The sequence below is a fragment of the Tachypleus tridentatus genome, chromosome 13, assembly GCF_004210375.1.
Source record: "Tachypleus tridentatus isolate NWPU-2018 chromosome 13, ASM421037v1, whole genome shotgun sequence".
Taxonomy (NCBI): Eukaryota; Metazoa; Arthropoda; class Merostomata; order Xiphosura; family Limulidae; genus Tachypleus; species Tachypleus tridentatus.
In genome coordinates this window covers 128007703-128031349 of record NC_134837.1, presented here as the reverse complement: position 1 = coordinate 128031349, position 23647 = coordinate 128007703, and the positions used below count along the sequence as shown (strand labels likewise).

The window sequence follows — 23647 nt, the reverse complement described above, 5'->3', positions numbered from 1 at the left end:
TCGCCCTTTTCAGCCGTGGGGGTGTTATAATGTACGGTCAATCCTACTATTCGTTGGTAAAAGAGTATCACAAGTGTTGGCGGTGAGTGGTGATAACTAGCTGCCTTCTCTCTAGTCTTATGCTGCAAAATTATGGACGGCTAGCGCAGATAGACTTCGTGTAGCTTTTCGTGAAATTCAAATAAACTAAACCACACCAAATTATATCGTGTAATTAAAACAAAAAAACTAGCATGTAACATCTGATATGTAAGAACACAGAACGCTGATTATAGCACGATGTAAAGGACAACAAATCTGTTGAATACCTTGTTTAATAAATTTATCATTGAAACAATAAGTTTCATGAATATGACGTTTCTGGATACTGTGGTGTACTTGTACGTTTTGCGATATCATGATAAATTGTTTGGTTACAAGAAAAGACATATCTATCCTTCACACGAAATCACTTTATAAATTCACGTAAAGCTATTCACCAACGTAATTATATTTATCTTCAAAGTTTTGCACTTTACGTAATTTAAAAGAAAAAAGCTAAATATACGTTTACGAAGTTATTAATATTTGATAATACGCTATGAAATTATTTTATAAGTTGGTACATTCTGTTTCGATCTAGAACTCGTATAGTCTTCGTTTGTTTCCTTTTTTGAATTTTGCGCAAAGCTACACGAAGGCTATCTGCGCTAGCCTTCCCTAATTTTGCAGTGTAAGACTAGAGGGAAGGCAGCTAATCATCAACTCCCACCGGCAATTCTTATGCTGCTTTTTTACCAGCGAATAGTGGGATTGACCGTCACATTATAACGTCCCCACGGCTGAAAGAGAGAGCATGTTTGGTGTGACAGGGATTCGAACCCCCGACTCTCAGATTACGAGTCTAGTACCTTAATCACCTCGCCATGTCGGGCCTATACTTCGTTTAAATCTACCATTGTTTTCAAATATAATTCACCAAAGTCTAACTTCTTCAAAGTGGCGTTATTTAAATATAATAGAGTTTTAGTTTTTGCTTGTAAAGATCAACGTGGTTATAATATTTACGAAGATTTAGTAATGTTCACTGTGGTAACAAAAATAAGTTCAAGTCATAACATATGGCTCTCTTTAAGTTATAATTACTTATATTCTTATATTTAAAGAATAAATAGTGTTTAACGAAGCCTGGTAGAATATTGTCCTTTTTTGTGATCATTGATAAAAACAACATTTTGATGGCAAATAGGCATACAATGCTGAATGTATTGTCATTACAGTGTTATTTCTGTCAGTGGAAAGAAAGAAACTTTAGGGACCCAGTATCCGACGACAGTCTTGAAGTCTCATGCAGAGACCGCCCACATAAAGTTGCAGACGTAGACTGAGATAATTAGAGTTCTCACTTGTAAAGACCTAAAAACTTATTTTTAGTCTCTTCTAGATGTGCGACACTTTCTTAAGCTGCATCTGAAAACGTGTCTGTCGCAGATACTGGACGTAACGTTACGTGTGAAATTTCCAGTGGACAGTATGAGCTTGGGTATTGGGAAAGGTTTTACTTGTAACACAGTTACATCAAGACGATGATGACGTAATCACATGTGGAAGTGTAGTATTACTGCCTGTCTTTGTAAAAGTATAAAGTAATATGTTCAAAATGAAATATTTTGTCAAGTTATATGGATAACATAAAGTAAAAGCATTGAAACAGTAATATTGTTGTAAGTATGCATACTAAATAGCGTCCTTTTCAGGCTTAAAATTATTTACATATAAAAGGTCAGGAAATGTAAAAGTACGGTTAAATATAGAACAAATGAGTTACTGTTTCATACTGATAGTGTTAAATCTAGCCATTGATTACATGTTGAGATACGTTAATCCACTTCGTGGACTTCACTGTCTCTGACGTCAAGTCCATTAGTCATGGCAGCCATATCTCTTTTTTTTTTTTTTCTGTAGCTTTGACACTTTTTCCGTAATAAGTCACTTTTCAGTTTGACAATCTTTGGTGTCGTGATTTTCGATTTTTTGATCATTTTACACTCATACCGAAGTAAAAAAAAATACTTGTTTAACTAACAAATATATAGCTACTACAAAGGATTTGGGATTCTTTCAGTCATGGAACAAGGCAATTCATATCGTATGCCTGGAATATTGAGCAGTAAAAGTCACTTTTCATCTAAAATATCACAGTGATTATCCACTATGAGGACTCGCTTTGAAATTATGTATTAAACTCAATTTCTCGCAATTTTAAAGTTTCATTAAAATAATTTCATTGGCAGTTATGAGATTACAAAATTAACTTACATTTACAAGCGATTTAGGAATAATTGTTATAAAATAAGTTCCTATTATTTCTTTAATTTTAGTAAGGGCGTGTTTTGTAATATTTTTCATTTTAGTGCAACATAAAGTTGTTGACTTAGTGTTACACTACTAAATTAGAGATGGCTAGCGCAGATAGCCCTCGAGTAGCTTTGCGTGAAATTTAAAACAAACCAAACCAAATCAGAACCAAGCTTAATAATTTACGTAGTCTGTGGTATTCTGATATAAAAACGTTAGTAGGCCACAATAACAGGTCGTTCAGTTGGATATGCTGACAATGTGATTCAACTTCAGTAAGACTCAACCATTATAATATACAAAATTTTTGGGCTCATTGTACTTATAACTTAGAAAATGAATATAACTTGTGTCCTGGAAATTGTTAAAACTTTCGGCATTGAGTGCCTGTATTAATAGATGTGGACTATACTAAATTCTGCCTTTATGATCAAGGTTGCTACAGCTGTGACTGTAGCTGTATATAACCATATACTAGGGAGGTATTTAATTAATTTGTCAATATATTTAACGTACTGGACATATATAAAGTTAGAAATGCTGGAAACCTTGGTTTCCTAATTCAAATAATAAGACTTGTTTCCTGCAAAGTATGCTGGAAATTCTAGACAGCCTTGAATATAGTTTTAAGAAACAATAGTTTCTTGTGAGATTTTTCTCGATATTCATAGCACGGAGTGGTCATGGTTCATCTCGTACCATAAAGTAAAGTTTTGTTTTCTTTGCTTTTAAAAAATATTTACCACCGGCAGAAATACATACGCCTTATCTCCATTCTTGTTTAGATTGAAATAAAACGTTTCAAACGAAATGGCTACATCAGGGTATTGATCAGTGTGATGTATTCATGTTCTGGTATTTTATTGTGGTTTTAATTCAGTATTATTTTGGCCATATGTACATCAAATATCATAAACAATACGTCATAGTTTAATTCAGTTTATTTATCACAAATTAGAACACTAAGCAATAAACAATAACATCTCTCTTTCCCTTATGACATTGAACAATACCAGATTTTACTTTTTTATAACTTCACTATGTATTTATAGCACTGTACTCAATTTTGAAAAACATCATGTAGATATTTTGCACCCTTATGAACAGAATATAGGTTACCGTAAAGTTGCTTTAATCGTTGTCATGAGCCAAGTTTACATAGTTTATTGGTCATTCAAGGAAAGTTACGTCTGGTTGGCCACGTTTTTTTATATCGCTCTTGTTTTGAATTGTCAGTTATACACAAAATAAGTGGTAGTGCAGATATTTGTACAAGTTGGAATGAGCTAAAAGTTGTGTAATAAGATATATAACTAATGTAATTTATTTAGGATTAAGAACAGTAGAACTGGTGTTGTACAATAATCACAGTCCACTTCCTTTTATGTTGACAGTCATCATCTGTCAATATCAATAACCATAGAACAGTTGTGTTTCTAAGATATTGAACAAATTGTAGGAGGAAAAACAACTAGTGTAACTAATTACATGTTTGTATCAGTTTCATTGTTCTTTTTGTACATTCAGTTTCCTTATTTTATACAGAATTTTTATTTGAACCACGAGTATTTCGAGGTTTGCCTCCCAGTGGTTCAGCGGTATGTCTGCGGACTTACAACGCTAAAATACGGGTTTCGATACCTGTGGTGGGCAGAGCACAGATAGCCCGTTGTGTAGCTTAGTGCTTAATACAAAACAACAACAATTTCGAGGCCTAATACTTAAATATATGGTATTACATTTGTACACGTGACAGTATATCACCACTATATGATATTTATGGCTAAACTCAAAATCACGCAGTCTATATCTATCTAGCCAACGAACTAAATTTTCAATGTGTATTTATACTACTACCGATCCCTTGAACGTTTCACGCACTGTGAGATATTACGATGCAGTAATACTCAATTAAGACAACAAGAACAACATACAGGATTCAGGTAATGTGACGCAATAATACAAAAATCACTAATGAAGTACATAATGTATGATCTGTAAGCGAGTACTTAACGAACTTGCAATAAACTATCGCTTTTTAAAATAACTAAATTTAATACTCGCGTTATATAAACTGTCTAAATCATAACACTCGCATTAAACTCAAATTGGAACAGTCATGTGCATCTAGCAAATATGACTTTGGAGTGATAACACACCAAAGCATGGGTGAAATGATATCATAATGATATAATACCGCGGATGTACATTCAGAATAATTGATTCGAAATCAAAGTGACAGCAAACCAAAGGTGTTAGTTTAGAATGTCTGACACATCATCATAGATGCTCATTTACCACGACCAATACAACACTGGAGCTGTATTTCTACCAAAGATGTTCGTTTAACATGACCGATACGGCTTTAGAATGGTATCCCACCAAAGACGTTCATTTAGCACGACTGACGCGACAACAGAGTGACAGCACATTACAAATGTCCTTCCAGCATGACAGCCATGAGTTTTGTAAAAGAAATCACGAACATTTGAGATTTTTTCTGTAACGGTTTCTGCACCTGAACGATTTGTGCAGAAGGCTCGAATCCAATTATCTGCTTTTAAGCACGCTTAATCATCTGCAAGCGATTTTTCTTATATAAACAAGAAGTTTTGGTCCTATAGTTTCAGATTTTCACCGCCGTTGGCGCTGCTTACCCGTTACCCGTCACGATACCGCCCAGAGGAGGGTGCATTTCTATCTGTTGTCATGGTTACACTCACATACACTGACATTTCCGAGGCTGCAGTAGGCAGTTCCCAATAGAACGTTTAATTACGCCGGTGATACGATCTTCTCTGCATGGTACGGTGTGTTGCTCTTGCAGCTTCTCGTGTCCTTTCCGGTCTCATGAGCTGGGCTTTGTTACTTGTAGAAAGAAGCATTGTACTGGCTTGCTCTCGGTACTGAGCCAAACAGTTTGAAACTCTTATGGGCGAAATAAAAACAACAACAAACACAACTTTATCTTGTTTTAAAAGCTATTGAAACTTGACATTGTAAAACTATTTTTTAAACGCGACTGAGTACATTATGCGTCGAAAACAGACAAGATAAAAAATACAACCTTTGTAAACAAGTTACACCTTTGTTTCATAGATACTACAGTTAAAAACAATTTAAGTGGCCTCTAATACAGTAATAACGTTGTATGAAGATAAGAAATATTGTATAACAAAATGTAAATTACTAACATATGACGTGCTGTTGCTAAAATTCGTGGCTTTGCATGGACTGACTGCTAGGGCACTCGCTCGTAACTTTAGGGTCGCAGGTTGAAATCCCGTTCCCAAACATATATGCTCTTTCAGCCGCGGAAACGTGACGACCAGTCCCACTATTCCTTGGCAAAGGGTAGCTCAAAAGTTGGCGGTGGATAACGATGATTAGCAGTTTTCCCTCTAGTCTGTCGCTTCATCATTAGGGACGACTATCGTAAAAGGCCCTCTGGTAGCTTTACGCGAAATTCAAAATAAATAAACAAGGTGAATTTTGTAGCAGATGCTTTCAGCGTTAAAAGTCGGTACGGTTATGCTAAGGCGAAATATTAATTATTCACTATTTTTAAATTTATTAGTAGTGACTAATTGCTTTATTCTCTACATTCTGGCTGCTATGTGCTAATATAACACATTCATTGAAGTATTAGTGTTATTCAGTGAAGTGTTAGTGGCCAGAATTCAATCTTCTGCCTTCTTGTTTGGAAGACAGTTCAGTAATTTCTGTATGATAATAATAAAATAACCAATCAACAGTTAGACTCAAGCGACAATGTATGTCACTAACCATGAGAACGAAGTGATATATTGCAATCTACACAATGTTTGAACTACATTGAAGTTTGTAGAATAAATACTACAGTACAATATCTTTTTAGAAAAAAATTCGACTCATAATGAATCGTATTTATAACAAAAATACTTAAAAATATCGTTTTAATAGGAAGGTTTTCTTCGACGGTTTTTTGTCGCAAAATAGTTGATGAGTGTAACAATCAGGGATATGATGTATGAGTTGTTTAATGGTTAAGATATGTGTATGTTTGTGATGTTACTTAACTGTTTAACTGCTGTTCTCTGATTCAGGGAAAACAAATACAGATGTGGATGTTTGTGATACAGTGTACATCAAGGTTACATCACACTACTGACCAAGTGTATGGATGTCATACAGTATTATTTCAAAGTTACGTCACACTACTGACCAAGTGTATGGATGTCATACAGTATTATTTCAATATTACATCACGCTACTGACTAAGTGGAGAGATGTGATACAGTATTATTTCAAAGTTACGTCACACTACTGACCAAGTGTATGGATGTCATACAGTATTATTTCAATATTACATCACGCTACTGACTAAGTGGAGAGATGTGATACAGTATTATTTCAAAGTTACGTCACACTACTGACCAAGTGTATGGATGTCATACAGTATTATTTCAATATTACATCACGCTACTGACTAAGTGGAGAGATGTGATACAGTATTATTTCAAAGTTACATCACACTACTGACCAAGTGTATGGATGTGACATAGTATTATTTCAAAGTTACGTCACACTACTGACCAAGTGTATGGATATCATACAGTATTATTTCAAGGTCACATAACACTACTGACCAAGTGTATGGATGTCATACAGTATTATTTCAAGATTACATCACGCTACTGACTAAGTGGAGAGATGTGATACAGTATTATTTCAAAGTTACGTCACACTACTGACCAAGTGTATGGATGTCATACAGTATTATTTCAAGATTACATCACGCTACTGACTAAGTGGAGAGATGTGATACAGTATTATTTCAAAGTTACGTCACACTACTGACCAAGTGTATGGATGTCATACAGTATTATTTCAATATTACATCACGCTACTGACTAAGTGGAGAGATGTGATACAGTATTATTTCAAAATTACGTCACACTACTGACCAAGTGTATGGATGTCATACAGTATTATTTCAAGATTACATCACGCTACTGACTAAGTGGAGATGTGATACAGTATTATTTCAAAGTTACGTCACACTACTGACCAAGTGTATGGATGTCATACAGTATTATTTCAAGATTACATCACGCTACTGACTAAGTGTAGAGATGTGATACAGTATTATTTCAAGGTTAGCTCACATTACTGACCAAGTGTAGAGATGTGATACAGTATTATTTCAAGGTTAGCTCATACTACTGACCAAGTGTAGAGATTATGACTCACACTTATATAAGTTGAAGATGAAACGTTTTTGTCGTTGTTCGAGTCGTTATACTCCACACTGTAAATATTATATCCATGTTAACGTGCATGCTTTCTACTCTTGTGCACTCGAACCGCATTAATGAATGGTTTCTTCTTCTCGTAGCGCCGCCTGGCATGTGGATTGATGTGTTGTTACGCAGCTCCGGTAAGAAACTGTGATGGACGTCTGTGCGTGAATTTTTATTGAACAACAACAAAAAAACAAGTTCATTTAGCTTTTTACTCAAAAACTGGAAAATTTTAGGAACCCCCTTTATGAAATATACCCAACGACCGGCTTAAACACTTTCATTTTCACGCGAAAGCAGACGAATAAAAACATTTCCCGAGGCGTCTGCGCCTGAGTAAGTGCGTGGAACAGGATGCGCTGTAATTACTGTAGAAATATGGCGACCGTGCATTGAGGTGATGTGTCTTTGTCCATTCCCAACCTTCGATTCCGCTAAAAAAATCCAATCAACGACAGCTAGGAGACCACCCTAGCAGGTAAAACCGGTCGATGAACTGATCCCTGCATTAGGCCGGCTACACAATGGAGAACTTGGCCGAGCTGGACGGCAGCGAATCGACAGAACCCGTAGAGGCAGAGCCTGTGATCGAACCAACTGATCTGTTAGCTTCCCATTCTTCAGACGGTGAGGATGAAGCCGTAAGTTCCAACATGCTCGACGCGGCCCTCAGTGTGTATCCCGATCATTCCCTGACGGGACGAATGTCCCCTGGTTTCTCAGCAGGTAGCAGCTATGCTACTTTGACCCCACTTCAGCCATTACCTCCAATCTCTACCATGACCGACAAGTTTAATCATTATAGTCATGCAAGCGGAGGCTTTGCTTTAATGCAGGGACTGACTATGAGCAATTTTCAGTACGACAAGTTAGGCAGCATGACCGTGATGAACGTCAGCCCCACGCTAGGAGCAGCGCACCCTTTACCTGTCACTATAGGGAACACCAACGGGTTTGGCCCGCTAGCCACTCATGTAGGCATTCCCTCCCCAACATACCAGCAGAGTGGCCGCGAATCGCCAGAAAAGGGAATGTCTAATAATGGATACGATACGTACAGCTTGCGAGACCATACACGGAACTTAGAATCCCCTCAGAGTCCCTCTGTGAGTTTGCATTCCTCTACGGCCCTTATGCCGACGTTGAACGGCTTGAATGCTCCAGAAACTCCCCCATCAGGCCAGATGACCGACCCCGTAACCCCACCTGAAGAGGAAGACACGAAGCCAGTGACTGTAGCGTCTTTCACCTCAACTTCTGGTGGGGGGGTTACTTTTTCGCAACCTCTCGTGGCTATTGCTACTGTGAACGTGACTCATTGTGGGGAAATCCTAACAACGTCTCCCCCCATCAAAACTGCAGAGCTTCCTTCTGCCTCAAATTCCAAGACCACCACTGTAGAAGATATGGAGGAAATTAATACCCGGGAAGTGGCTCACAGAATAAGTGGCGAACTGAAACGTTATAGTATCCCTCAAGCCATCTTCGCTCAACGCGTACTGTGTCGGTCACAAGGAACTCTCTCTGACCTTTTGCGTAATCCTAAGCCTTGGAGTAAATTGAAATCTGGCAGGGAGACCTTCCGAAGGATGCACAGTTGGCTGAAAGAACCTGAATTCCAGAGAATGTCGGCTCTCAGACTGGCAGGTTTGTCTAGCTTTCCATGTTTTATTTATATGTACGTATATTATCTTATTATCTCAGGCGAGATATAGATGCCCATATTTTCTTTATCCACTGTTTCTCCGACTGATATTCTCGTATCTTCTAGCTCTCCACGTGTTTTTTTTTTTTAATCTTCATCTAGACTAACAAAAATATTTAGGTTTCCATAATTTCTTAATCCACAGCCCCTGATGGCACAGATGTATGTCTGCGGGCTCACAACGCTAGAAATCGAGTTGCGATATCTGTGATGTACAGATAGCTTACAGAGTAACTTTGTGCTTACTTCCAAAATAATCAACCTATTTACTCCACAGTGTCTACAAATAATATTTTCGTATACTCCAGCTTCCCATGTTTGGTTAATATACATTAGCTCAGACTAACAGTTATATCTATATCCATGTTTGATAAATATACATTAGCTCAGACTAACAGTTATATCTATATCCATGTTTGATTTATATACATTAGCTCAGACTAACAGTTATATCTATATCTATGTTTGATAAATATACATTAGCTCAGACTACCAGTTATATCTATATACATGTTTGATAAATATACATTAGCTCAGACTAACAGTTATATCTATATCCATGTTTGATTAATATACATTAGCTCAGACTAACAGTTATATCTATATCTATGTTTGATAAATATACATTAGCTCAGACTAACAGTTATATCTATATCTATGTTTGATTAATATACATTAGCTCAGACTAACAGTTATATCTATGTTTCTGTATTTTCTTAATTCACAATGTTTCAAAATAATATATATTTTTATATATTATAGCATTCCATATTTTCTCAATGCTTATTTTCCGAAACTAGCAATTGTTTTTAGATTTTCATAGTTTGGCGATCCACATAATCCCAAACTAATGATTTTGTAAATTTTAGTTTTCTCTGTTCCTTAAAGCATAATATCTCAGACCAATATTTACATATATTCTAGCTTTTTACGTTTCTTAATCCATATCATCCCAGACAAGCCGGTTCGTCGGCTTTCCATATTTTCTTAACTCACGTTAATTCAAACTAACATCTCTAAATAGTTTTATTAATCCACAGTTTGTTAGTTTAGATAATATTGTGTGTGAAATAGCTAAGATAAATACATTTTCAATGATTTTTAAAAAAAATAAACGATTTGTCTAGAAAACGTGATAGCTGAAGTAAATATTTTCGTCTTTGAAACATATAATATGCAGTAGCGTGATGAACAGCTTCGAACGTTAGCACAAACACTAAAACATTATGAAATTGAATACACACATGTTTATGTTAGTTATATTCACATATATATATATATATATATATCACATTTATTTAAATTAACGTAAAATGTATAAAAAATCATCAGTGTTGGCCCCTGTTAAAGATATTTTGTTGCTGAACACTGATGTAGCACACAAAAGACATATTTAAAAATCTTGTCGGTATTTTTATTGTGGATTTAATATATATAGGTCATCCTTGATAACTAAAAATATAAAACTAAAACCCAGTATTTCTGTCATTCAAGAATGAAGCACCACCTCCAGAAAAAATTACTCGAATTCGTTTTAAACCACGCGCTTTTCTTCAATAACACGATGTAAAAACGTTTATTATTAGAAAATTTAAATTGGAGATATACAAATAAATTTAACGCTGTATTACCACAACACAAAGTGCAGTAACACACACGGTTAATCCATGAAATGTTTTGGAAGAACCTGATACAACTATACAGTTATTTTCACAGTTAAATCTTCTTTAGAAAATAATACACCTGTATGAAAATATAGAACTACAAATTACAACAGTACAATATTTTAGCCATACTGTGCTGTTATATAGAATTCAAGACTTCTTTACACCAATCTGCTAGTTGTAACTTGCCAACAGTTTTTATTACTGGTTTGTTTTTTTTAGCACGCAGTCCCAATCTTTAAAGTAAAACAATTATGGTGCTTGTAAGAATTCTATAATATATTCGGAGCAATTAGCTGTTGCTACATAAGTGCTCTCATACGGAATTTTCAAGATTTAATAAAGAATATTATAGGATGAGTAAAACCAACTCGTTGGAAAATCAGAACAAAATCTAGTCAACATGTTTTATTTAATGCAATGTCTCCAACTGTTAATTTGAAGAAAGCGTAATGTTTTGGGCCCACAAAACTTTCTATCTGGTTCCAGATGAATGACAGTTCACATTACACACAGACAATGAAAATACAAAAAACAGTATATGTTTTTCTTTACAATACAAATAAAATCATAAGATATCGGAATACAATTAAACGAGTTATATTTACAAATAGACAACTTATAATTGAAGACCACAACCCCGCTAAGTACTGGAAACTTAAAAGGCCTAAAAATGAGTTAACTATGGATATTTCCCCATTCCTTTTTAATTTGTCCATTGTGGCTTGAAATCAGAGGTGTGTGAAAAGCAGAATTTCAGATATAACTTTTGCCTCCAATATTTTTGTTTGTTTGATAACTCTGATAACTCTACGCGGTAGATAGTTCAAAAACAGCCCATTGTATAGCTTTACGCTAACACAAATAATCAGTTAACCCAAATAGATTGATTATACTGTGTTTATGCGTACAAAATTCTATAAGTTTTCCCAGGAAATATTTTAATGTAACACTAGTGTACGAATTTGTTTTTTTATTATTTAGTGTCCCTAGTTAAACATTGATATGCATGCTTAGATTTCTAGTGTCTTGAGAAAGAAACTGGTGCACGTTTATTTTTAGTGTCCCTTGTAAACCATTGATGTACATGCTTTATAGTGTCTTGAGTAAGAAACTTGTGCACATGTTAATTTTTAGTGTCCCTAGTAGAACAGCAGTGTACATGTTTATGTATTTAGTGTTTCGAGTAACACATTGATGTACATGTTTGTTTTAATGTCCCCGGTAAAACATTGATGTGCACGTTTCTTTCTTCGTATTGCCAGTAAAACACTGGTCTATACATTTATATTTTTAATGTCCGAATAGAACATTGGTGGATGATTGTTTTAGTGTCTCTCTGTCAAATCATTGACTTACATATTTCTATTTTAATATCAGTGTAAAACATTGATGTACATGTTTGTTTTTAAGGTATCTATTACAACACTAATGCATACGTTTACATTTTAGTGCCCTCGGTAGAACATTGAGGTACATGCTTGTTTTAGTGTCCGTAGTACAACACTTTTGTACATGTTTCTTTTTAGTGTCCCATTGAGAAAACTGACGTACATTTTATGATTTTAGAATGTTTAAAAACACTTCCAGTTTTCGCCTATTTCTTTTTTTTGTTAGTAATTTTCACGCAGAAACTACATCAACGTTACTGATTTTAAACAGCTTGTACCTAAATGTTTATGTAAATATTCATATTTCCTCGGTTTCGTTTCCGGTCACACGTTCCACCTCGTGCACGACAGTTACGTTTAAATCTTCATCGTAATATTACTTCTTTTATTCAACAATATGTAACGCTGACAGTTTTATTTTGTCAGAAGAGATACTTTATTACCATGTTGACAGGAACGATGCTTATAGGGTAATGTCCCAAGAAATTAAGTTTGTGTTTAGAATGAATATATGTTAACAGTAAATTTGGTCATAAAACAAACTGAGTTTAACATTTGCTGATATAGAAATCCTCTAGAGTAACTTACCTACAGACTATTATATAACTTACACTGTGATTGGTTGTGGTCTAATCAATTAGAAAGTACCGTACCAATATAAAGGTTATAAACGTACGGAAAGTCATACTATGCTCAGTAGTGGTAATACTAGTAATTTTCCAGTCATGGCTTCCAGAACTGAAATACCACTTCATAGACATATGCGAAAATTTGCTGCAAAACTCCACGTGTCAGTAGGAGCTGTATGCAAGACGTTGAAGAGGGTAGGTGAAACTGGTACTGTTAATAACACAAGCCTACGAATTTCAATTAAATAAAAGTTGGTTTCGTTTTAATAAAGAATTTTACATAATTAATTTATGAAGACCTCGAAAATGATATTCATTTTTTCTATCATGTAAGGATTTTTGTTATTTTATTTTTACCAGTCTGGAAGGACATAAAACTCTTACTCAGATCAATATATTATTTCGTTTACCACAATGATCATTTTCTTAATTATCGTATTTAGGTACTAGAACGGTCAACAAGACTCTCACGTCGCGATTGGTCTAGAAACTATTAAAGCAGCGAGCCGGCATGGCCAGGTGGCTAGGGCGCTCAACTCGCAACCTGAGAGTCGCGAGTTCGAATCCTCGTCCTATCAAACGTGCTCGCCCTTTAAGCTGTGGGGGGCGTTATGACGTGACGGTCAATCTCAGGGTTCGTTGTTAAAATAATAGCCCAAGAGTTGGCGGTGGGTGGTGATGACCAGCTGCCTTTCCTCGATTTTTAGACTACTAAATTAGGGACGGCTGTCGCAGATAGTCTTCGTGTAGCTTCGCATGAAACTCAAGGGCAAACCAAATTTAAAACAACGTTACGCATCTGTGGATATGTCGTTTAAATTGTGGTAAATTACAGATTTTCTAACTACCTTGCTGCAAGAGAAGAGTAAGGTACACATTAAGATGTAATCTCAATGAACGGCTACTGAAAGAGGAAAATAGACTAGAAGGTTGAAAATGACATTGAAACAGAAACACTGTGTTTGTTTTAGAACAAAGCCATGCTGGTTGGTATGGATATTATAACTTTAATTAAGATAAAGTACAGAACAACGTTTCGATCATCTTAGGTCATCTTTAGGTTAACAAAGATAGTTTGCAAAAGTTTTATATACGTAGATATATATATATATATATAGAGAGAGAGAGAGAGAAAGAACGAAAGTTCATTTGTTTGAAATTAAGCAAAAAGCTACACAGTGAATTATTTGTACTCTGCCCGCCACGGGTATTGAAACCCGGATTCTAGTGATGTTAGTCCGTAGATATACCGCTGTGCCACTGGAGGATGGGGGCATAACAAAACGATAGCCAAAATAAAGTGAAAGCAGACGGCGAAACAAAAGTGTTATAGTCTTATGTGCTTACATACTTTGCTTTTTCAGCATCAAAGATGAAAGCCTGTTGTATGTCTTCGTAATTACAATTATCAAATAGTTTACTTTATCCTTAATAGATACGCGAAGTTTTAATCACCTGCTTTGTCTGCTTTTTATTCTAGAGTCACGTGAAATATTAAAAAAAAATTGGAATCACTATTATTTCATGTTTTGTTTTTCTTTACGATTCGAGTGTCTGGTATGCACACTTTGAAAAATATGTTTCTCATAAATGTAAGATCTGCTTTAAAATAGATTTCAAAATAACCTTTATTTTGCCATCATTTGCCGTTTAGTGAAGTAACTTTAAAAGTTAAGAACGCAAAGTACAGTTGCAAACTCCGGACTGAGTGTTTGCAACGCGAGCGCCTAGCGACCACGGCCAGCGGAACAAATCGTCACTTTCGCTTTCGAAATTATTCTTTTTAGTTACAAATAAATATGCATTATTGTAAATATGGTACATCAACTGTGAACGATAAAGAACATTCTTTAATAAAGAAGAAAAATACCGTCATTTCTTCCCTCCAATCAATCTCGTTCCCAGAGTTCGGTTAGCACAGCTAAGATCGAAACGAAAGTGTCGTACGGTGCCAATGCTGCTCCCTAACCTTTCTTATACATTTTTATTCTCAAGGTAACGCACTTTCTAAGTCTTATGCAATCTTAATAAGATGTGTAATATTGAAACAACCTGGTGTTTCCATTACTTCCCCGTTTAAGTTACTTATCTTTAAAGATGTAGTTAAAAATAGTGATTACAGTTTAAGTGTCTCAAGTTAATATAATAAAAATAAGTGTAAAACCATCCAATAACTACACGGGGGCTATCTGCGCTGACCGTTTCTCATTTAGCAGTGTAAGACTAGAGAAAAGGCAATTACTCATTACCACCCACCGCCAAGTCTTGGGCTACTCTTTTACCAACGAATAATGATATTGACCGTCACATTATAACGCCTTCATGGCTAAAGAGGCAAGCACGTTTGGTGTGACGGAGTTCGAACCCGCGACTCTCATATTACGAGTCAAGCGCCCTAACCACCTGGTCATGCCAGGTCCGTTTGAGAGGAAACAATAAGACAAAATGTTGGTTTAGCTTGAAAACAGAGCATAGCATAATAATCTGTCAAGTTGTTATGTTATGTCGCATTTATGAGATGTCCCTTACTGCTTGAATCAAACCAGGATTTTGATGCTTTTCATTATCTTTGTTTTTTTCCAAGCGATTTTATGGATACGTATATACTACACAGTAGGACAGATTCAAGTAGAGTCTTCAATAAAGTATGAATAATTTGAAAGCATATAAATCAGACCTTGTAAATCCCATTATTACTATTTACATGCACCAAGTTCACCTTTCGATATATTAGTAGAGCACATGGTCGTAGTCGGCATATTCCAAATACACCTTTCAGTAATAAGTTTATATTTAAATAACCATAACAGTGATACACGTTTTTTTGCTGAAACGTTCCAAATACACCTTTCAGTAGTACGTTTATATTTAAATAACACAGTACATGTTTTTAACTGAAACGTTCCAATTATACCATTTTATAATATGTTTTTAATCAGCCTTAGCAGAAAAACTAAAATACATCTTCCTTTTGAAATACCCCAAATATGGCGTTTACTAATAAATACATAATTTAAAAGAAACATACACCAGATCATGTCATATTTTACTGTTTAATAAAAGTCTTATCTTATATTTTCATTTTTTCATCCATTATATTTGTTTGTACGTTTTAAAAATAGCGCCCTCTTTTTTTGAGTTAAACTTTACGTTTCCCGAGAAAACCAGCACGATTTATTTTCATACACTATTTCTTCTCAAGTAGAATACTGATCAATAAGTTTACACTTTCCATTCTTCTTACATGTTGTTTATATTTTCACATCCAGGATTATTTACTTTCGTGTAGTAGAAACTATGTTTCTATACCCTCGTGTAACAGCACCATCTGGTGTTCCTTTACTACTGTTAGTTCTTCAAATCTATAGAAAAGAACCTTTGTTTTCCGTATATTTATTGAAGTCCGCGTATCTCATTTTTCATTGCTTGAAAGATCTTCAATCTAGCTTTGTTTTGTTTTTCCTTTTGGCCAATAGAAGTAGAAAACTTTTCTATCATAAATCTTCCGCGTATTGTGAAAGAAGTGCATTTTTAATGCAAAACCAGGGTTGTTTTTCTTTCAGTTCGTTCCTTCATTCACTTTAGTCGATTTTTATTTTGATAATCGCATGTTGTTATTGTCAATTTCTGCGTGATTCAATATAACCGGGTAATTAATACTTTTGGAATTCGAACTGCTCGTCTGAGCCTCTGCCACAGTAATAATTAATAAGAATAAACTGAGATTCCTGTTCCAGCCGTTAAACAATAATGTAATTACTAAAATTTCCATTTAAATCCATTACTTTACTGATAACTTATTACTTGGGACTTAAGTTTAATGTCTAAACGCTTAACCATTAGCAAAACTTTAATTGTCGAAATGATTAATTTTTTACGCATAGTAATCGTGACAAAAAGAACAAATAAATCGATCTCGTAATGCTCTTACATATACACACGCGTACACATATGCACATATGAAAACCTGAGCAAAATACAGCCGCAGGAAAAGTTGCAAGAAATGCAATCAGCTGCGCTGATAGCACATTTAAACATAGCGCTAAAATAAGACGTTTCTCAGCATCTATTAAACATTTAGAGTAACCTCCTCCCCTCAGAATGTCTCGAGCACAACTACCATTTGCTCTCTGTAGCGGGTTTATACCGCTAAAAAACTGGGTTTCGAGACCCGTGGATGGCAAAGCACAGATAGCCCTTTGTGGCTACTAATAAACAACTCTATCCAGTCACTTTTGGGTCTGGTGCTAACCGATCTGCAGTACCTAATAATATCCCTGTATAGAACTTAATTAAATAACTCTCCATAGTGGCTTATAAAAGTACTAAGATTTATCGATGGTAATATTAATTACACTGTTATCACAATATCTGATAATCTTAATATCACATAAAAAAAACCGACAGTATTTTTCAGTACGCGTGTGTGCGTGTTTTCTTATAGCAAAATCACATCGGACTATCTGCTGAGTCCGCCGAAAGAAATCGAACGCCTGATTTTAGTGTTGTAAATCCGTAGACTTACAGCTGTACCAACGGGGGACTACTTTTCAGTAAGAAAACAACAACAACATTCATCCTAATCAATTTAAATCTGACAACAAACAAACCAATCGACATAACAGCACAAAATAAACAAAATAACGAGGTATAAACCAGAATATCATGCCTACCTTATATATAACATGGCTACCTTATATATATTCTCGAGTGATTATATAATTAAATTCTGGATTCGATCCTCGCGACGGCCACAGTACAGAAAGCCTATTTATGCTTGACAACAAACATATTGCATTTAGTGGTTTTCTGATCCTATACTTTTGTTTGTCTGCTATTAATTAAGCAGATACGTTTTATTTTATATTGGTGTGTAGCTGCCAATTCTTTGTTTAACTTTAACTTGCGATTAAGACCAGTTGAATTTCCGATAAGTGATTTGAATAAGAAAGAAAATTATTTTGAAGTTGCTAGAAAGTTAATTGTACTTAAATAAAAATAGATAATTGGTAAGGTTAAAAAATAAATAGGCCGTATATGTTATAGTTTCTCGTACAGAACTAAAATGCATCACACACGAAAAATGTATGGAATTAGAGGATTTATTTTGTGATTATTGTTGCAATTGGTGCACGTGTAACATCGTTGCTTACTCCTATTTGATAGGATTTATGACAAGAGGTTTGTATGTATACATTTTTTCCATATCACCTTTTATTGTGTTAATCTAATGGTTTTGAGACAATTTAAAGCTTAGAAACTCGCTTTTCTTAAGGGAAAATTGTTTCGGTAGTTTGTTTTTAAATTTCGCACAAAGCTTCATGAGGGCTATCTGTGCTAGCCATCCCTAATTTGGCAGTGTAAAACGAAAGAGGAAGCAGCTAGTCATCACCACCCCCCTATGTCAACTTTTGGGCTACTCTTTTACCAACGAATAGTGGAATTGACCGTCACATTATAATGCTCCCCACTGTTGAAAGGAGGAGCATGTTTGGTGCGACGGGAATTCGAACCCACTAGTCGAGAACCTTAACCACCTGGCCATGCCGGGCCTTTCAGGCAAAATAAAAACAAGGTTTTTGTTGAAAAAGAAAAGAAGGTACATTTCTCACAAACTGTTCACAACAAAGAATAAGGAATCGTAGTTAGTACGCGAAGAATCAGAGATGATTAAACACCACCAAAAGTAGGAGAGTGTGAGGGGAGAGGTTATTATGTAACCAGAAGCAGGAGTTGCTATGGTAACATAGGACCAGCAGGCAGCTAGTCAAAACAAAATTTGTTGAGCTTTATTACGTAACACATGTTCTGAACGGACACCGATACAACGAAAAACACCCTTGCGTCCTATAGATTTAATGTTGGCCTGATTCGCAGGATCACTAGAAATTAAAAAAAAAAGTATCATTAATGCTGGTCGCACTTAGAGTTACGGAAATATACATTAAAATAGTTTAGAGTGATATTTTTGTTAAACATTATTTTACTTGTTTTCTTTTCTTTTTCTCTAAAATAAACACACCCATATCCACCTCCAGTGGCACAGCTGTACGACTGTGGGCCCAAACCGCTAGAAACCTGGTTCCGATGTACGATAGGAGCAGAGCACAGAAAGCAATATGTGCGTAACTATAAATAATATTGTAAAAATAAACGATGAAAACGAGAACTAATTAATAATTTAATACGCAACGTAAAAGGTGAAAATGATATTATCATCTTTAGTAAAACTACCTTGTGGAGTGTATCTATTATTAGCTTCTGTAAAACCATCTTTTGTGTGTATCTATTATTAGCTTCTGTAAAACCATCTTTTGTGTATATCTATTATTAGCTTCTGTAAAACCATCTTTTGTGTGTATCTATTATCGGCTGCTGTAAAACCAGGTTATTGAGTGTATCTATTATCAGCTGCTGAAAAACCATGTTCTTGAGTATATCTATCACCAGCTGCTGTAAAACCATGTTCTTGAGTGAATCTATTATCAGCTGCTGTAAAACCATTTTGTTGAGTGTATCTATTTTTAGCTTCTGTAAAACCATCTTGTGGAGTGTATCTATTATCAACTTCTGTAAAACCATCTTGTGGAGTGTATCTATTATCAACTTCTGTAAAACCATCTTGTAGAGTGTATCTATTATTAGCATCAGTTAAACCATTGTGTGGAGTGTACCTATTATCATCTTCTGTAAATCCATCTTCTTGAGTGTATCTATTATTAGCTTCTGTAAAACCATCTTTTGTGTGTATCTATTATCGGCTGCTGTAAAACCAGGTTATTGAGTGTATCTATTATCAGCTGCTGAAAAACCATGTTATTGAGTGTATCTATTATCAGCTGCTGTAAAACCATGTTCTTGAGTGTATCTATTATCAGCTGCTGTAAAACCATCTTGTTGAGTGTATCTATTATCAGCTGCTGTAAAGCCATGTTGTTGAGTGTATCTATTATCAGCTGCTGTAAAACCATCTTTTTGAGTGTATATATTATAAGCTGCTATAAAACCATCTTGTTGAGTGTATCTATTATCAGCTGCTGTAAAACCATCTTGTGGAGTGTATCTATTATCAACTTCTGTAAAACCATCTTGTAGAGTGTATCTATTATTAGCATCTGTTAAACCATTGTGTGGAGTGTACCTATTATCATCTTCTGTAAATCCATCTTCTTGAGTGTATCTATTATTAGCTTCTGTAAAACTATCTTGTGGAGTGTATCTTTTATTAACTTCTGTAAAACCATCTTGTGGAGTGTATATATTAACAGCTTGTGTAAAACCATCCTGTGGAGTGTATCTATAGTTAGCTTCTATAAAACCATCTTGTGAAGTGTATCTATTATTAGATTCTCTAAAACCATCTTGTTGAGTGTATCTATTATTAGCTTCTGTAAAACCATCTTGTTCAGTGCATCGATAATCAGCTTCTGTAAAACCATATTGTTGAGTGTATCTATTATTAGCGTCTGTAAAACCATCTTGTTGAGTGTATCTATTATCAGCTTCTGTAAAACTATCTTGTGGAGTGTATCTATTAATAGCTTGCGTAAAACCATCTTGTGGAGTGTATCTATGGTCAGCTTCTGTAAAACCATCTTATTGAGTGTATCTATTATCAGTTTCTGTAAAACCATCTTGTTGAGTGTATCTATTATGAGCTTGTGTAAAACCATCTTGTTGAGTTTATCTATCATCGGCTGCTGTAAGACCATGTTGTTGAGTGTATCTATTATCAGCTGGTGTAAAACCATCTTTTTGAGTGTATCTATTATCAGCTTCTATAAAAGTATCTTGTTGAGTTTATTGTCAGCTTCTGTAAAACCATCTTGTTCAGTGCATCGATAATCAGCTTCTGTAAAACCATCTTGTAGAGTGTACCTATTATCAGCTTCTGTAAATCCATCTTCTTGAGTGTATGTATTATTAGCTTCTGTAAAACTATCTTGTGGAATGTATCTTTTATTAGCTTCTCTAAAACCATCTTGTGGTGTGTATCTATTATCAGCTTCTGTAAAACCATCTTGTGGAGTGTATCTATTATCAGCTTGTGTAAAACCATATGGTTGAGTTTATCTAATATTAGCTTTTGCAAAACCACCTTCTTCAGTGTATCTATTATTAACTTCTGTAAAACCATCTTGTTGTGTCTATCTATTATTGCTTCTGTAAAACCATCTTGTTTAGTGTACTTATTATTAGCTTCTGTAAAACAGTCCTCTTGAGTGTACCTATTATTAGCTTCTGTAAAACCATTTTGTTGAGTGTATCTATTATCAGCTTCTATAAAAGTATCTTGTTGAGTTTATTGTCAGCTTCTGTAAAACCATATTGTTGAGTGTATCTATTATCAGCTACTGTAATACCATCTTGTTGAGAGTATCTATTATGTGCTTTTGTAAAACCATCGTCTTTTGTGTATATGTTACTAGCTTCTGTAAAACCATCTTGTTTAGTCTGTCTATTATTATTTTCTGAAGACTGTCCTCTTTAGTGTACTTATTGTCAGCTTTTGTAAAACAATCTTGTTCAGTGTATCTATAATCAGCTTCTGTAAAACCATATGGTTGAGTGTATTTATTATTAGCTTCTGTAAAACCATATTCTTGAATGTATCTATTATCAGTTTCTCTAAAACCATCTTGTTGAGTGTATCTATCATTAGCTTGTGTAAATCATCTTGTTAAGTGAATCTATTATTGCTTCTGTAAAACAATCTTTTGAAGTGTATCTATTATTAGCTTCTGTAAAACCATCTTCTTTAGTGTACTTATTATTAGCTTTTGTAAAACCATCATGTCAAATGTATATGTCATCAGCTTCTGTAAAACTATCTAGTTGAGTGTATTATCAGTTTCTGTAAAACCATCTTGTTGAGTGTATCTATTATTAGCTTTTGTAAAACCATCTTGTTGAGCGTATCTATTATTAGCTTTTGTAAAGCCATCTTCTTGAGTCTATGTATCATCACCTTCTGTAAAACCATCTTGTTGAGTGTATCTGTCATCAGTTTCCGTAAAACCATCTTGTTGAGTGTATCTATTATTTGCTTTTGTAAATCCATTTTGTTGCGGGTGTCTATTATTAGCTTCTGTAAAACCATTTTCTTGAGAGCATCCATTATTAGCTTCTCTAAAACCATCTTATTGAGAGTATCTATAATTAGTTTCTGTAAAACCATCTTGTGAAGTGTACGAATTATTAGCGTCTGTATCAGCTTTTATAAAACAATCTTGTAGGGTGTATTTTTTATAACCTTTTTAAAACCATCTTGTTGAGTGTATCTATCTTCAGCTTCTGTAAAACCATGTGTTCAGTATATGTATTATCAGTTTCCGTAAAACCACCTTGTTGAGTGTATCCATTATTAGCTTTTCTAAAACCATCTTGTTGAGTGTATCTATTATTAGCTACTGTAAAATAATCTTGCGGAGTATATCTATTATTAGCTTCTGTAAAACCATCTTCTGGAATGTATTTATTGTTAGCTTCTGTAAATCCATCTTGTGGAGTGTATCTATTATTAGCTTTTCTAAAACCATTTTGTGGACTGTATCTATAATTAGCTTCTGTAAAACCATCTTCTTCAATGAATTTATTATTAGCTTCTCTAAATCCATCTTGTTAAATATATCTATCATCAGCTTCTGTAAAACCATGTTTTTGAGTATATCTATTATCAGTTTCCGTAAAACCATCTTGTTGAGTGTATCTATTATCAGCTACTGTAAAACTATATTGTGGAGTGTATCTATTATTAGCTTTTCTACAACCATCTTGTTGAGTGTATCTACTAGTAGCTTCTGTAAAACCATCTTCTGGAGTGTATCAATTATTAGCTTCTCTAAAACCATATTTTTGAATGTATCCATTATTAGCTTCTGTAAACCCAACTTGTTTAGTGTATCTATTATTAGCTTTTGTAAAATCATCTTGTTGAGTGTATATATTATTAGCTCTGTAAATCCATCTTGTTCAGTGTGTTTATTATCAGCTTTTGTAAAACTCTCTTGTTCAGTGTACTATCAGCTTCTGTAAATCTATCTTATTGAGTGTATCTATTATCAGCTACTATAAAACTACCTTCTTGAATGTATTTATTATTAGCTTCTGTAAAACCATCTTTTTAGTGAATCTATTATCAGGTTCTGTAAATCCATCGTGTTGAGTGTATCTATTATTAGATTCTGGAAAACAATTTTTTTGAGAGTATTTATTATTAGCTTCTCTAATACCATCTTTTTTAGTGTATCTATTATCAGTTTCTGTAAAACCATCATTTTGAGTATATCTATTATCAGTTTCCGTAAAACCATGTTGTTGAGTTTATCTATTATCAGCTACTGTAAAACTATCTTGTGGAGTGTATCTATTATTAGCTTTTCTGACACCATGTTTTGGAGTGTATCTATAGTTAGCTTCTGTAAAAGCATCTTGTTGAGCTTACCTATAATTAGCTTTCGTATAACCATTTTCTTGAGTGTATCTATTATCAGCTTCTGTAAACATTTCTTGATGTGTGTATCTATTATTGCTTCTGTAAAACCATCTTGTTGAGTGTATCTATTATTAGCTTCTGTACAACCATCTTGTTGAGTGTATCTATTATTAGCTTTGTAAAACCATCTTGCTGAATGTATTA

General features: G+C 34.6%; 1 protein-coding gene across 1 annotated transcript in view; it reads left to right on the top strand.

The window, feature by feature from the left end:
* Positions 1-7636: 7636 nt before the first annotated feature.
* LOC143238498 (one cut domain family member 2-like) overlaps positions 7637-23647 on the top strand; it is a 62342-nt gene continuing 46331 nt past the window's right edge. The window contains exon 1 of the mRNA XM_076478785.1: positions 7637-9266. Coding sequence (XP_076334900.1) covers positions 8144-9266 — 1123 coding nt within the window. The 5' untranslated portion in view covers positions 7637-8143. The remainder of the gene's footprint in view (positions 9267-23647) is intronic.